This window comes from Pelecanus crispus, chromosome 7, assembly GCF_030463565.1.
Source record: "Pelecanus crispus isolate bPelCri1 chromosome 7, bPelCri1.pri, whole genome shotgun sequence".
NCBI lineage: Eukaryota > Metazoa > Chordata > Aves > Pelecaniformes > Pelecanidae > Pelecanus > Pelecanus crispus.
This window is the reverse complement of record NC_134649.1, coordinates 35,141,552-35,157,193: the sequence shown is the minus strand read 5'-3', so window position 1 is coordinate 35,157,193 and position 15,642 is coordinate 35,141,552. Positions and strand designations below refer to the sequence as shown.

The following is a 15,642-nucleotide window of genomic DNA, read 5'->3' as shown; positions in this document are numbered from 1 at the left end:
CATTTGTAATAAAATGAAAACTGACATCTGTGTACCTGTATATATCTTCTATATCAGGAGCTTGTTATAGAGAAATAACTCATGTGTGCAGTTTTGAATTTTTTTAATTTTTAATTTTCTCATGCCTTGCATTTTGTCTGATCATGACAATATTCAGCATCCTATTTTAATGGTTGTATTTTTTGTGCTGTCAGTGGGGACTCTAAAAATTTCTTAAGATCAATTAGCTCATTAATTCTTAGGGGAAAAAATGTTTAATACATAGCCACTCAGCTTAAATTGTTTCTATATCTTTTGTAACAATCATATTCTAGATACAGTAACTCCCCCAAGTATTTACATTAATTTTCTTTGAAAAAATTTGTGACAGTTGGAGGAATTATCAGGTACTGAAATGTGGGCATACTTTTGCCTGGAAAGATATTAAATGTGTATTTTTTTCTAGAGAATCATGGCAAACCTTCCCTTTTCTTTCAGGAGGGATAAAAATAACTGTCATCATCACGAACACGAATCATATAAAGCACATACTAATTCTACGTCCACACAGTCTGTTTGAGAAAATTAGGAAGAGTTGGAGAGCAAAACCCAAAGAGCTGATAAATCTACACTATGAGAAACAATACATTAGCCTATATATACATATGCATTATTGTTAGACTCTTTAGTATTGAAGGTTTGCATGTTTATAGCCAATTTGGTATCTCTGATAACAGACAGCAGAAGCATAGATTCATATTTTGCCCGGTTTTTTTGTCTTTCAATCCTAAAAGAACACCAGTACACCATCTCAATTATTTTTAACAGTGACTTTACCTTAAAAACATCTCCATATTCTATATTCTAGTATCACAGATTTTATCTGAGACTACACTCTGGTGTTGTATTTTTTAACAACAGCATATTTCACCTTGAGTTGCAACAAATGACCACGTAAAATTAAGTGTTCATTCACTGGGTAATACTACATCCTAATTGCATCCAATACTCCACAAGAGATGTGCTGTTAGTAAGTAGTCCCATTTGGCCAGACAAACAAAGAAATTCAAAACATGAGCTGCTGTGAGCAACATAACCTGGAGTATAGTTCCAGTAAGATACATCTTGAGATAGGTCATCCATTTTTAAAAGCTTGCTAATAGCAATCCTTACTAGTAATCAGTTTTCTTCTTTCATAAATATTTTCGAGTATTCGAACTGCTAGAATTAAAGTTGTTATAAGGTCCTAATTGCTGCAAAGACTTACTGCTGAGTACCAAGTAGTACAGAATATTCTCACTGATTTTCAGCATCTATGGTAGATAGATTCTGTCACAGACTTCTTGAATGACCTTGGACAAGTCACTGACATGAGATATTTAGGTGCTTAAAGAGTCACAAAAGAACGTGATGTCCTTAGATTGGAATGGGGTTAGGCAGAGAAATGTCTACCTATATATTTAGGTGACTCTAGTCCTTTAAAAATCTGTGTGTTCTTTTTCCTCCATTCTGATTTGTAAAATCAGGAGTAAATATATCTTCAGTTTTCCAGTCTGTGTCCAGCTGTCTATGTTGTTAAGATTGTGGCGGTTCCACACCTGATGCTAGAGTAGAATTTAAAGGTGGGGACTTACACAGTTTTTTTAATACCTTTTTCTGCTTCTACAGAGACAATGCCAGGCTCACAGCTCTTGCGATTTGTTGTTTCTGAATGGTTAACAAATGGTTTGCAGTCCCCATGGCAAGCAATGACAGTTGAGAGCTTGCTTTGTTCTAATTTATGTTAATATTGTGAAATATTTTGCAGAAATACTGCAAAAAGAGAGCTCTTAAGCTTAATCAGAAAAGACATACTTAAAAACTGTAGGCTTGCATGAAAAAATGCTAGTCCAAAGGACCTAAATGCAATATTACATTTATCCAAATGGAATAGGTAAAAACCCCCTCAAATAAGAAATGAATAAATTTGCTTTTAAAATGTCTTTTTAGCCTGAGGAGTCCAGTAAGATGCTGTGACTGGAGAAAGTATGCAGCTGAGCTCGTCTCCTGCAAAACTCACAAAGATTTCCTGCTGACAGTATTGTAAAACACAGCTTATTTCTTACTTGAACATTGAAGTGTGTTTAAAAGTGAACAAAGCTCAGTGATTTATGAACTTACCCAGTATAACACATCAGTCCATCCTTCCATGGTTATACACTGGAACACAGTCAACATTGCAAATGCAAAATTATCAAAGTTGGTTATGCCTCCATTTGGTCCAACCCATCCACCCTTACATTCAGTGCCATTCATGACACACTGACGTCCATTCCCTGAGAATGCACAAGGTGCTGGATCTTCTTCAACTAGTATATCTGAAAATTGAACAAAAAAATCAGATCTTTCAGTTCTCAATTTTTTGTGAGTTAACTCTTTGCATGAAGAAATATCAACCCTGTTGGAAGGTAAATCCAGATATCAACCTGAGAAATGCTGAGAAAGGAAACCTGTGGGAGCTTTGGAGCTTTTCGTGTCTCTCACATCTGGGCCTTACAGCCTTAAAATAGACTAATCAAAACTGAAAGTATAAAAGAGCTCGAGTAATTAAGCAGTGGAAAGAAGCATGTAATAATACAACATATCTTTTTAGAATCTCCCCGTGTTGTTTTTTTTTTTTCTCTTCATTGTTGTTTCTTCACTTCATGGCACTTCATACTAACATACGGACCACCAAGGAAAAGGTCTGGACTAATTCCTACGTATAGTCTACTTCATTATTTAACCAACAGAAATGTACCCTTAGCCATCAGATACTCCCTCATGATGTTTCACTCCTTCAAAATTCTCCCATAACAAACACTTTCATTTCATCATTTCACCTGGACAGAGGATCACTGTTTTCTTTCATTACTCATTTCAGAACTGCACTTCTTACCACACTGCCACAATCTTGAAGAAGAGACATGGCCAGATTGTGAACTCAGGAAAGTGTATCTTCCCTGGAATAGGACTAGCTAGCTCTTGAGTAATCAGATTAGAAAAAAACTATTGAGTTGTCCCTTGTGGACACTCTTACTATTTTCACTACTGACATTTCAGTTACACATTTCAGAAATGAAAACCTATCCAGAGCATGTTCTAGTCTCTAACTAGTTTGCGTTGTTGTTGTTTTTTAAACTTAATGTACTCTTACTAAAACTATGAACCACAGTGAAAACTGGGGTTACAACAGTTTTAGTGCTTTGGGCCCCTGTTCTATTTCAAACTGAAGTCCCACAGACTTGAAAGAAACATAATTAATCCCTTAGTTTAGTCAACAGTTTCATGACTTACCTGAATCAATAAGAAAACAAGATTTGTGCATTTTTCCAATAAAAAGTTCCAATCCTATAATAGCATAGATTATGATTACAAATAATACCAAAAGGGCAATATGGAGGAGGGGGACCATGGCTTTTATAATGGAGTTCAGGACAACTTGTAAACCTAAAAGTAAAGAAGAGGATACAAGATATGAACCAGACTTCTACATCTTGCCTTACCAAATTTTCTATAATTATACATTATTAGAAATTAATGATACAGGCATGCAGAGTGAATCAGTTGTAAAAAAATTTCTACTGCCCAGAGACACAAAATGTTCCTGTAATATAAAATACTTCATAAGAATCTAAAACTTTGTGTCAAAGTCTAATTATTTCCTCTGTTAACAAAGGTTATGCCATAGAAGTCAATACTTGAAACATGTCACAAGAATTTATGGTTTTTTGAAAGAAAGGGCATGTAGTCAGTGTGTGGCTATAGGTCATTTTATACGACTTTTTTAAAGTTCTGTGCTACAACCACAACTTTGTGGCAAGTCCTGAGAAAAATATATGCTCGGCCAATTGCAGAACTGTATTTTTGGTCTGGATTGATAAACAGAGTATAGTTGCCTGGAAAAACACATTTTTACTCTGAACAAACTTGTTCATCATTTATCCCTCACATAATTTTCAGAACTACTTCATTTTTCTTTTCTTTTCTCCTTAATTAAATATTTAGCCAAATTTTGGTCTTACCAAAAGAAGTAAATCCCAGACTAATGAAACTGCCACAGTACCAATGAGAACAAAATATGGCTCATTTTTATTTTAATGGACTTCCTTTCTGACATTTCATAAGACTGCTTTTTTCTTCACTGAAGTTCTTTTGCTAAATATATACCATCACGATCATTTTCATGTAACAGACTATGATATAATAAACACAGCATTAGGATTCTTCTTTTGAATGTCTTGGAAAGAGCTGAATTGTAAGCCATGAACCTCTTATTCAGCCCAAATAGCTTTAGTAATTAATAACATATTAAAAGAAAACAGGAAAGATTATCAGAAAATTCAATTGCTTTCTTTAAATAATATTGTTCTACTTTTTAAATTTCCTAATTTATCTGTTAGCTCTATTGAGCTAATTTGCATTCATGTGCATTGGAGGGTGCAGGAAATATGAAATGTGTAATGTGATTTGGCATACATTTACCAACATATAAACTATTTTAGGACCACCTACACTTTCAGTTCTGCAGGATTTTGGAATGAAAAAAAAAATCTGATTTTTTTTTTCCTGGTGTATTTACATTTTAACACGTAATTTACTTTTATATAAAGCTTCTAAAAAGGAAATGTATCCCCCTGTCTGCTTATTGAACTGTGTAAGAAGATCATACACTGAATGAATTCACAATCCTTTGTTCAACTTGAAATAGGGCATCATTCATCTCGAAACGTATATACATAACCACATAACAAAAAAACCAACTTTATATTATCTCATTTATGTTAGTGTCTGGAACAAGAAACGTAAATAATCAGATCAGTTACAGTATTCATTCCAATGGAATTAAATAGAAAAGAGCTTACTGGGCACTCCTGATACAAGCCGGAGAGGTCGCAATACACGAAAGGCTCTTAGGGCTTTGACATCAAAGCCACCAGGTTTGCCACCTGAGTGGCTGCCACCTTCTGTTTCTTTGGTTAATTGTTCCAATATTACACTAAATAACCTAGAAAATGAGATGAAGGGTAAGGTCATCACCATCCATTTACCATGCAACCAAAGGTATTAGGAAATTACTTGAACTACAGATAATACTGAAAAGCTGTTCAGCTTTCAAAATGAGCGGTATATTTACACATTAAATCAAGACAGGAAAAGTTATGAAGTGGAAGAGCTTCTAATCCCTCCAGAGAGCGATGATCACACAGTATCCAATAAATTAGCATTCTGCTTGCATACACAATCTGCTATTTTTAAATAAATGAAGCTACTTTGCCACTTCTTTCTTCAAATGTTTTAGCTGTAAGGTTTGGAGAATTAGTCTTCTCTTTAGAACATGAAATAGATAATCACAAGAAACCATCTGTTTTAATTTTGGTGGAATACATGAACTCCAAGTGACACTGCAGTTCAATATTCTAAATACAGTCAGCAAAAACTGAATAATGAAAAATAATTGGAGTCCAACATTTAATAACACCAAAAAGATTTGTTTCTTACACATAATATCTTTGAGGATAAAAATATTCCTAGATAACTCATTTATTATACTGTATTTCTTCACTGCAGAAATGATCTAGTAATTCATTACAACAGTTTGGAAGGCAACAGTTTTATTTTTCTTCCCCACTTCTAGCAACAATTTGAAGCGATGCAAATGGTTGAAGTGCAAAGTAATCTTAGGTTTATTTTAGTTTTGACCTGCATTCCAAATGCATGGTTTCTAGACTGTGGCTAGACCATGCAAACCATATTATCCTTTGCACAAAGTCTGCAGTTCAGTAGTTGCAAAACTGAACTTCTGCTGAAAGGATTATCAAGTCAGTAAAGTTTTGTAATCCTGAAAAATGTTTCCCACTTGTAAAGGACTCCCTGAAACATGCAGGTTTTTGGTTTTGTCAAGAAAAGTTTTCACAACTCTGGCTCACAGCTCTGTCATGCTGGACAGTTGCTAGGAATCATGTAATATTTAATAGGTTGCCCAAACTAGAATACTGAAGACTTTCTTCTCTTCCCCCAGTCAGCAATTGACCTGTATCAGTCAACACCCATCCCTATTCTGCTTCATTCTCCTCTAGAGCGAAACCCAGCCATGAAGACTACAGGTCTTAGAATGAACACCAGCAACCTACATACTGCTATAACCATAGAAATCTAGACAGTATTTCAGGTCCTGATTCAGCCCTATAATTTAATAGAAGCATAATTCTAAGAAAATGAGCCATCTCAATGATTTCAGAGTGACTATTCATGCTCTAATGGCAGACATGATTAAACAGACTTCTGAATCAAGTCCCAAATTACGAGAAGCTGTTTTCACCCTGTCAGTCCATACATCATTCAGAAAATTAAAGGGCTACCGGCATAGGAAGGAGCTATGAAAGCTTTCTCTACCAGGACCTTATTCCTTCACAGAAACCAACGGATGTTCTGTGCATAGCATGCAGACAAGTAGTAGACTGGTCTGAAAGTAATTAATACTCTAACTGGTTTCAGAGAGAAGTGAGAAAGACAGGAGAAAACATCACATTCACACCTATGTCCATCTACAGCTCTGTCATTTTATGCCTACCCTATAAAGAAATTTAGGTATAAAACCGTTGAACTCCTTTGTTACTTTTAAAACTTATATTTTCCTGTACAGTTTATCAAAGTTTAAGTGCCAAATTTGATGTGGAAAAAAGTCTCTATACATGCTTCCCTTTTGCTAGCAGAGATTTCTTTTGGTATAATTAAGATTTATGTATTTGGACTGCTACAGTTTCTGCTGAGAAAGCACATGAAGCAAACTTCATCTAATACATCCAATATAGGACATCATGGCAGCTCTTTCAAAGCTATTAAAATACCTAATGAAATTTCACAATGAAACTAGTCAAATAAAATCAGATCCAGAAGTGATTCCATATCCACCTTGGGTTATATATGAAAATCAATTTTTCACTGGGCTTTTAAGTATTAATTAAATAAATGGACTCATGCTTGCTTACTTATGTGGATTGTACTCTTCTTAAAAGAAGTAACAAAAATATTGCTCACAGAGTGCAAGAACAAAAATATTGCTCACAGTTTTGTCAGTGCCCTGTGTGTTATAAAGGGTCCACCTTATCTTCGAGGTAGATTGATGACAACCTACACAACAGTTTATATTCCAAAAGTTTTGGGTTTGAGCTAGGATTTAAATATTAGTGTGATATTTTAGGTATTTGATAAGATATAGTCCTTTTTTCTTCGTATTTTTCTTGGACTCAGTGTGAGCATTTGACCTAACTAGATTTAGCCTCCAATAATGAGTGTTTTATGAGTTAATGGAAAATTTTTTAGTTATCATGTATTTAGGACACAGCCAAAGATAGAGGTCATATTAATTAGACTGCTCCAGGGTTACTGTAACTCCACGGTCACTTGACAAGAGGGAAGAGGTCTATTCAAGTGACTACCTGGCAAGAGAATAGAGCTCTTACGTGTGATAGTCTCCACACCTGCCCACCAAGCTTCCCCTTCAGGCACAGAGGCCAATCTGTTGAGAAAGGCCTGACCTGATGAAGGATCTATTTATATACAAAATTTTAGTCCTGGACCAAAACTACCTGAATGCCAAGCAACTGGCCCAAATACAATATTCTCAGTGACGTTTACTATCTCAGAATCAGATAAATTGGGTATTCATACATTCATAATACTTGCCCAAATTTAATAATGCTTTACCACAAATTCCTTTACTTTGCATCTTTTTTGTTTCCCTTAATATAACGGCATGAATTAAGAGCAGCACACACTCTAATTTCTGGCCCTTTTCAGTTACAGGCAACCTTGATATAGTTTGAACTTAAAAAATTAAATTAGAATTGCACATTGCATGCCAAGGTCTTCTTTGCAAGCCAGCCACAACAAAGTTATATGTGGACAATGTTTTCCATATGCTATAGGAATAAACATTTTCGGTAAACAGAATTTACAGTACTGGAAATTCCTTTTTTTTTTTCAATATAATCTCCTCCATATTTAGGGAATTGGGGAATATATGCCTCAAGATTAATTCCCTAGATAGCTGAAGGTAGGATCTTCTAATGAACTAGCACGACAACTGACACAAAGTTGCTGACAAGAAAGCCAGATGCCTTATTTATGATAAGCAGGTGCATAATGTAAATGTGGCACCTTCCACTCTCCACTCTTCTGTAACCTGTATAAGGCCCGAGCAGTCCCTCCTCTGAGGAGCAGAACAAACTCTCCAGGGTTTCCTGGTACAGCAAGGTGCACAGGGTTAAAAAAAAAAAAAAAAAAAAGGCATTTTTAGCATACATTCTCCCCCAGGCAAGCCAAAATCATATATATCTGGGACCCGATGTGCAGCACCCCAAAGGAAAGTACTTAAGTGTCCGATTTTCCTCAGATTTTTGGAAGGTTGGGGAATCACTCACTCAACTCTGTCTCCCCGACCACCCTCCTCCACTTCAAAACATGTAGGTTCTTCCAGAGGTCTTTGTAGAATAGATGAACCCCACATAACCACAGTATAGGGATAAATGAATAAATGACATAACAATGTAAGGATCTAAATACATAAACCTTTATCACATGGAAAGACATCAGGAGTTCATCTTGGAAAAAGTCAGATTGAAAAGATTCTCCAAGGCAACAACCAAGGAAAATTATCAGCAGAACTCAGAATTCCCTAGGAACTTTTACTATAAAGCTGATTGTGCAACACAGCCTACAGCCACAGATAGCATTGAGAACTTTTAGGACTTTTGTTTTGAATTTTTCACTCATATCAGTTCATTCTTTTACTCCAAAGGAATAGAAATCAAGCCAAACAGACCTGTATCTACCTTACAGCCAAACAGACCTGTATCTACCTCACTGTAAAGAAGATTTTAAATCTTTGTATGATGAAGGATAAGTTACTTACCCTACTACTACTATTACAAAATCCAATAAATTCCATCCATTTCTAACATACGCATTGGGATGTAATAATAATCCATATGCTATAATCTTCAAAAATGTTTCAATAGTAAAAATTATCAGGAAGGCATATTCTACTTTTTCCTGTAAAAGACAAAAAAAGTACAATGAGAGACAGCATGATTTAACAGCTCTTTTACTAGTTAGAATTTGCAATAAGTGGGTAAGTTGTATTGATCAGGACTAAGGAGATGCAATACTTCATGGCAGTTTATTTTACAGGTTTTAATTGCATAGCACTTAATGATAGCTGTACAGACAAGGCTGTAATTACATAATTGCATGAGATTTTCCTGTTTTCACATTCTGTGAGAGAAAAAGGCTCTGTTTCTGCAAACATGGAAGTATACTGTACCTTTGCTTAAGCAAATAGCCCCATCCAGGTCAATAGGATTCTTTGCATTCATTAAAACCAGAAAATGCTGTAGAACAGGGCCCTGGAAATATCCTTAAAAGGTATGCAGTGGCGTACTTACTTTCACCATTCATTACATCAGCCTTAATTAGGACCCACAGAGTTGTCCTAATAAGGGAGTTTGAAACAGTGTTATCCAGTACTAAGGAGATTCAAAAAGTTATAAGCTATTTAAGAGGGTCTTCGTTTAATTTTACACTGTCTTGCAACTTTTTCATCTTGATGAGGAAGTTTACACTGACTTACTCTTCCTTCCATATCACCAGAATTTCTTTAAATCACCCTAATACGCTCAAAGAAATTTTAAGTTAATGTATGACCACCTTGTATTATTGAAGCTCCAACTTTAGATTTGTTTAAATGCTTTTTTTAAACATTATTAGTTTCTTCATTTCATCAAAAGTCTGACTTTAAACAGAGTTATACACTGAATCTCTTTTCCTAGATAATTAATTGGATAATATGTTTTTTGTGGCTGCTGCTTTCTATAAGTAACAGCGTATTTGATTTGGATAAACTGTAGAAGTTCATTGCTATCAAAACAGATCAGTTAACACATTTGTTCTTTTTACCTTCAGAAATCATCATTTCAGCACTTTGTAGAATACTTTGTTTAGTTATCTGTTGCTATGCGAATATTAGAGCCAAGAATAAAAGACACAAAGAGAATGATTCATTTTTTTTAAACTTGTTTAGGAAGACATGATGTTGCCTACATCACACGCAGCATTAATTATATGGACTATAACCGCTCAGTAAGGATTACAATCTTCTACTATAATATACTCAAATACAGCAACAAACATTACACGTGAAACTATGTATTTGCTATTTGTTACACAGCTTGGCACTTTCACATATAACCAAATAAAAAACAAGCCTTGACCATTTGCAATTTAAAAAAAAAAATCTTTATATTCTTGTGTGCAAAGTCTTTAATTTGGGAGGCTAGATTTCTTTTCCCTGTGAAAAGGCCATTTAGAGTTGGTTACGTATAGGATGTGATATATCCATGTATAAATCTGGCACTGGTGACTTAATAAATGTAGAGGCTTATCAATAAACTACATACTCCTCTCCAGGTCTTCATCTCCAACAGCACCCTGGGATCACTGTGAGAGGTAAGGCTTTCTCCTAGTGCAAAGCAAGGATTCCTGGATCTCATTCTCTGCTCAGCTCAGTCCCATACTCCTGCCTTTCTCCTCTGAGTACACTTCATAAACACTGGAGAGCTTCACCCAAGGCAGCTTCTCCTCAGCTGCATTGTATTTTGCATGAGATCTTCCAGCCCAGTGAAACTGACTGACATCCTCCTTCTCCTTGCTCCCTTCTCCGGATTTTTTTCCTAATACTTATTTCAAAATTGTCCCTTCCACTTAATTTATCACCAATAAACTGGAGCAATTACTGGATAACAAGAGTGAAGTGGCCTTACAGAAGAAATGTGAATGGTTTGTGCACAAAAAGCCAGATTTCTTTGGTTAGAGAGCACCACAGAAGTTACAAAAAAATGAATTATCAGCATTCCTGAAAAACATACTGCAAAGTGCTTAAATTCAAGCAAATCCCACCATGTACACATTTCACAATAACAGCTATTTCTGTCTCCCTGCATATAACTAAGTCTGCAGCTTGGATTTAGAAAGAAAAATAATGTAAGACAACATAAGGAAGACAAAAATATTATAGTTGGCATTTGCTATGGGCAAAATATATATCAAAATCATAGTAGTAAAAGAAAAGGTGAGACAAAAGAGATAGGAAGTTTCATATATGCAAAATTTCAACAGCTTCTTCACATAAAGGGAACATAGGACACAGGACTGGAAGGGACCTTCTGGGCCAAGATGACCTCTTGGGTCATCAGGTCCAGTGTCCTGTTATTACAGGCAAATATGTAATTTAATCCCACCCATCAACCTACCAGATTCCATCCTAAAAAGCATCTTTGCCCTTCACTGCTCCCCTTCAAAGAATGTTCTAATGCTCTTCTGCTATTTGGGTTAGGCACCAGTCCTAGTCCCAGTGTAACTTGCTTAATGGTTACATACCCTTGCAGTTCATTTTAATGTGACAGTTCAAATCTAACAGCTTTACCCTATCATTTAGCATCCATCTTTTAAAAGAATATTGGTCTTGTTCCTGTTTATTTTATTTCCCTTTTATGGAAGCAGGCCTGTTTGTTATTTCCTAAACAGTATTGCAAACGTTCTATTCAAACAAAGTGGGATGTAAGACAAGCTCATTTTTTAAACCCAATGGTGGGCTTAAAGTCAGTGTGTGTCACTTAGCAGATGGACCATGAGAAGCCTTGACAGCTAGACCAACAGAAGCCATATGAATCTTAGCAAGGAAAACGTAAAGTTCTGCACCTCAAGTCAAATAATCCCATATCAATATGGGCTGAGAAAGGATCTGGAAGTCACAGTGGGCACCAAGTTAAATATGCACTCACTGTAAATCAGACAAATTCCATATTGGGCTGTATTAGGAATAGCATGATGAGCAGATAGAGCGACCTTCCAGTACTTAAAGGTGGCCTACAGGAAAGACGGGGAGAATCTTTTTAACAAGGCCTGTTGTGACAGGACAAGGAATAATGGATTTTAACTAAAGAAGAATAGATTTAGAATAGACATTAGAAAGAAATTTTTTACAATGAGGGTGGTGAAGCACTGGAACAGGTTGCCCAGAGAGGGTAGTGGAGGCCCCATCCCTAGAAACATTCAAGGTCAGATTGGACGGGGCTCTGAGCACCCTGATCTGGTTAAAGCTGTCCCTGCTCACAGCAGGGGGGCTGGGCTAGATGACCTCTAAAGGTCCCTTCCAACCCAAAGCATTCTACAATTCTATGAAATTATTATCCACGTCTACTCAGTGTTGTGAGGCTGCAACACTACTACAGTTTTGGGTGTCTTAGTTCAAAAAGGGTATTGAGAAACTGCAGACTCCACTGAAGGAAAGATCTCTCCATCAAAGAGGGGGCTAAGTGAAAGTCTAACAATAGATTACAACTATTTGAAGCGGGGTTAAAAAGACTAGGAAGCAAAACGCTAAGTAGCAGCACATGGTAAAATAAGGGGAAACAGCCACAAGCTGCAGGTTTGGAGGTTCACAGGATATTAAGAAAATCTCCTTTATCAGAAGGGTAGTGCAGAACAGGAACATGCAGCTTCAGCGCAGGAAGTTTTGAAGATGCAGCTAGGCAAAAGTACAGCTGACCTGACCTAGTGCTGGCAACAGTCCTGCTAGGAGTGGAAGGACTAGGTAACCTCCAGAGGTCTCTCCCAGTTAGCAGTTCTGTAATTTCTATTATTCTGGTATGACTCTGACAATTCTTACATGATCATAGGGAAAAAGTACAGATAGATTCAGAGCACGTACACCTACCTACACCCACTACACATTCAACATGTAAAAGTCCCTGCATTCTACATAAAATTGAACACTGGGAAAGTTTTCCTTCCTTTCTGTGGAAGAATGGAAGTGTTTCCTTTGATCCTTGTTCCCTGTTGTAAAGCATATATATGCCTGGTTCCAGAATTTCCCCTAGAAATGTATATTCATAATGGATACAAGATAGAATCAGGGATGATGCTATTAACGGAGCCAGTGGCACAAGGGAAAGATGCTTTCTAACAATGGCCACTGGGCAATCCAAGAGCCACAATTCCTTGAAAACGTTGAGAAAAGGAACACAGATATTTCTATACACCTACAACCAGAGAGACCTATTATTTACCAGTGTTTCATTTCTCCTCCCTTCCTCCTTTCCTTCCTTTTTCTTTCATGCTCTCACACACTCACTTTTTTTTTTTAAAAAAAAAAAATCACAACCTGTGTCTTCCACAGAGGCCAGATGAATGATTTGGCCCAGTAGGTAACAATATTCAAAGAACAAGCTGTGCTTCCTTTACAGACTGGGTTTTTTTAATAAGTAGGCAGCCAACAGATGTTCTAACACAAACTGCAAAGTTAACAACCTGCTCAGCCTCAGGAAGGCACTGGCAGTCCCTTCTCACACTTCCGTAACTTCTTGCCAGTCACTATGGACATATATTTTTGCCTCTGCAACCAAGATACATCTGTAGGCCATACGTCACGTAGCACGTCCAGAGCTTAAGCAATCATTCCTCAAGAGTAAACAAAGTTTAATCTATCATACCATTTTCAGTATTATTGGAAGAGTTGCAGAGGTAGGGTTGCTATGTAAAAATAAATCTAAAGCTGTAAGAGATGATTTAAAAATACAGACTGAAGACTGCAGCTCTAACAGTTTGATGCACACATTTATCTGCTTTCTTTTCTCTATAGTGGAGAAAACTATTCCTGCACATCTTATTTTGTTCCAATTATTTGAGATCTATAAGTGAATACTTCATTCCATTAAAAAATGGAAGTAGGAACACTAAGAAATAAAACCAAACAAAAAATAAGGAAATACACAAGACTGGGTGACTGCCTGAAAAACAAAATCTGTATCAAAAGAAACTGAGAAGACAATTTTGGTTCTAAGAAATTGCACAGATTAAATTAGAAATTGTACATCATTTCTAATATCAATTATTGCATTTAGTTCTATATTGTAGCAGAGAAAAAACCTGACAGCTGTAAATCTACAGAAGATATGAAGCACAAAAATATGCCTGTGTTACTAAGGATCTAATCCTATGGCTGTATAGATTAATAGTAGTTTGTTCACTGATTTGATACCACGCAGGGCTAGGTCATGTCTCTTTACAGGGGGCTGATTCCTGCAAGGCTGTCTAATACTTTCGTTAATGGTGCTCAAAATCTTGAAGTCTCAGCGACCCTTTTCTGAATATATGATGCAACAGGACTGATAAGATACATTGCCCTTCTGACAGAGACCATTGAGCTCCACTTTGATATTGATCATGGAGTACAAAACAAAAGCTACCCTTATCCACTGAGTTTCAGTGAAGTAATTAGAACTTCATTTTCTCAGCAAAAAAATCCATTTGCTTTCTTATTTTAAGTAAATCAGCCTAGGAGAAATCCCGTTGCCCAGGAAGAAATTTTTTTTTTCCCCATCCTAGCCAGATGGTGTACATTAGTCATCATTTGTTATTTTCATATTTTCAAAATCTCTGAAAGAAATATGTAAAGCTAATGTTACATGTTGTAATGTGATGCATCAAAACTCTGCATTTAACCTAAGATGTCTCACAAGATAATTGTTTCAAAAAAAGAAGTCATTAATTTGCAAAACCTTAATCTATTATGCTATGTAATTAAGTCTTCTCATATTGATTTCTACTCCCTGGGCATCAGAGATTGGAATTATTTCTTAACTGGGGAAATACATTTTGCACTCAGGGTAACATACGTGTATCAGAGTAAAAACTGCTCAGCAGATGAAGTGACTCAGTTTAAGTGAAGTAACCAAACTGATCAACTTTCTGCAGTTTAGACATACACAAAACCAGATACTTTGACATTCTTGATTTGGGGACTAATAATCAATCATGTGTTATTAAATTAGATATGTGACTGATGCCTTGAAAACATACAAAGCCATTTATCTTTTCAATAAACAGGCATTCTTTCAAATTCTGCCACGGGGAAAACACATTTACAAGACAGAAAAGTAACTGAGTTTTGAATTTCAAAATATATTAATTTAATTTTTCACTTCATATACCTGTATTGCCCTGAAAATCATTTGTGAGCTGCACCACAGCAATACTAAAAAAGGGAAAGGAAAGTAAACCTATTTATTCCCACATGTGGAAAACGTTATAGCAGTTTCCCAATATAAAAAATGAAACAAACATGAAATCCATATACCTGGTAAAAAGAAGAGAGCACTAAAGCTTTACTTTGTTTCTACTTTTAGAGCTGATGGAATAATTTACTTCCTAGATTAGACATGGAAATTACTCTCCCTTTATTAGAAGAATTAGAACTATTTATCACTTGAGAATTCGGTGATGACTATTGGGTTAACTATGTCTTTAGATACATAATAGCAAACAAGGGAGGGAGAGTTTGAAAAACAATGTTTTAAGGATTTGTGTTCTGATCAATCCAATTAAATTATGTTGCTGATCCACCTGAGGGAATACAACTACTGTTCTCAACTATGTCAGATGTCTGCATTAGTGTTCTTGTAAATGCAGCTTTACTTTCTGACAGAGGAGCTCTGCAGCAACTTTAGAAGTTGCAGAAACTGTATTTTAGAAAATATAATTACTTACCCATAATTATACTTCTATCATACAGACATGGGCCAA

The 15,642-nt window shown here is 36.0% G+C and overlaps 1 protein-coding gene across 1 annotated transcript in view; it reads right to left on the bottom strand.

Moving 5' to 3' along the window:
- The window catches only part of CACNA1D (calcium voltage-gated channel subunit alpha1 D), a 208,701-nt gene that overhangs the window by 125,001 nt on the left and 68,058 nt on the right, over positions 1-15,642 (bottom strand). The window contains exons 4-7 of the mRNA XM_075713577.1: positions 8,915-9,054; positions 4,863-5,005; positions 3,295-3,447; positions 2,140-2,336 (exon numbers count right to left, since the gene is read on the bottom strand). Of these exons, the coding sequence (XP_075569692.1) occupies positions 2,140-2,336; positions 3,295-3,447; positions 4,863-5,005; positions 8,915-9,054 (633 nt within the window). The remainder of the gene's footprint in view (positions 1-2,139; positions 2,337-3,294; positions 3,448-4,862; positions 5,006-8,914; positions 9,055-15,642) is intronic.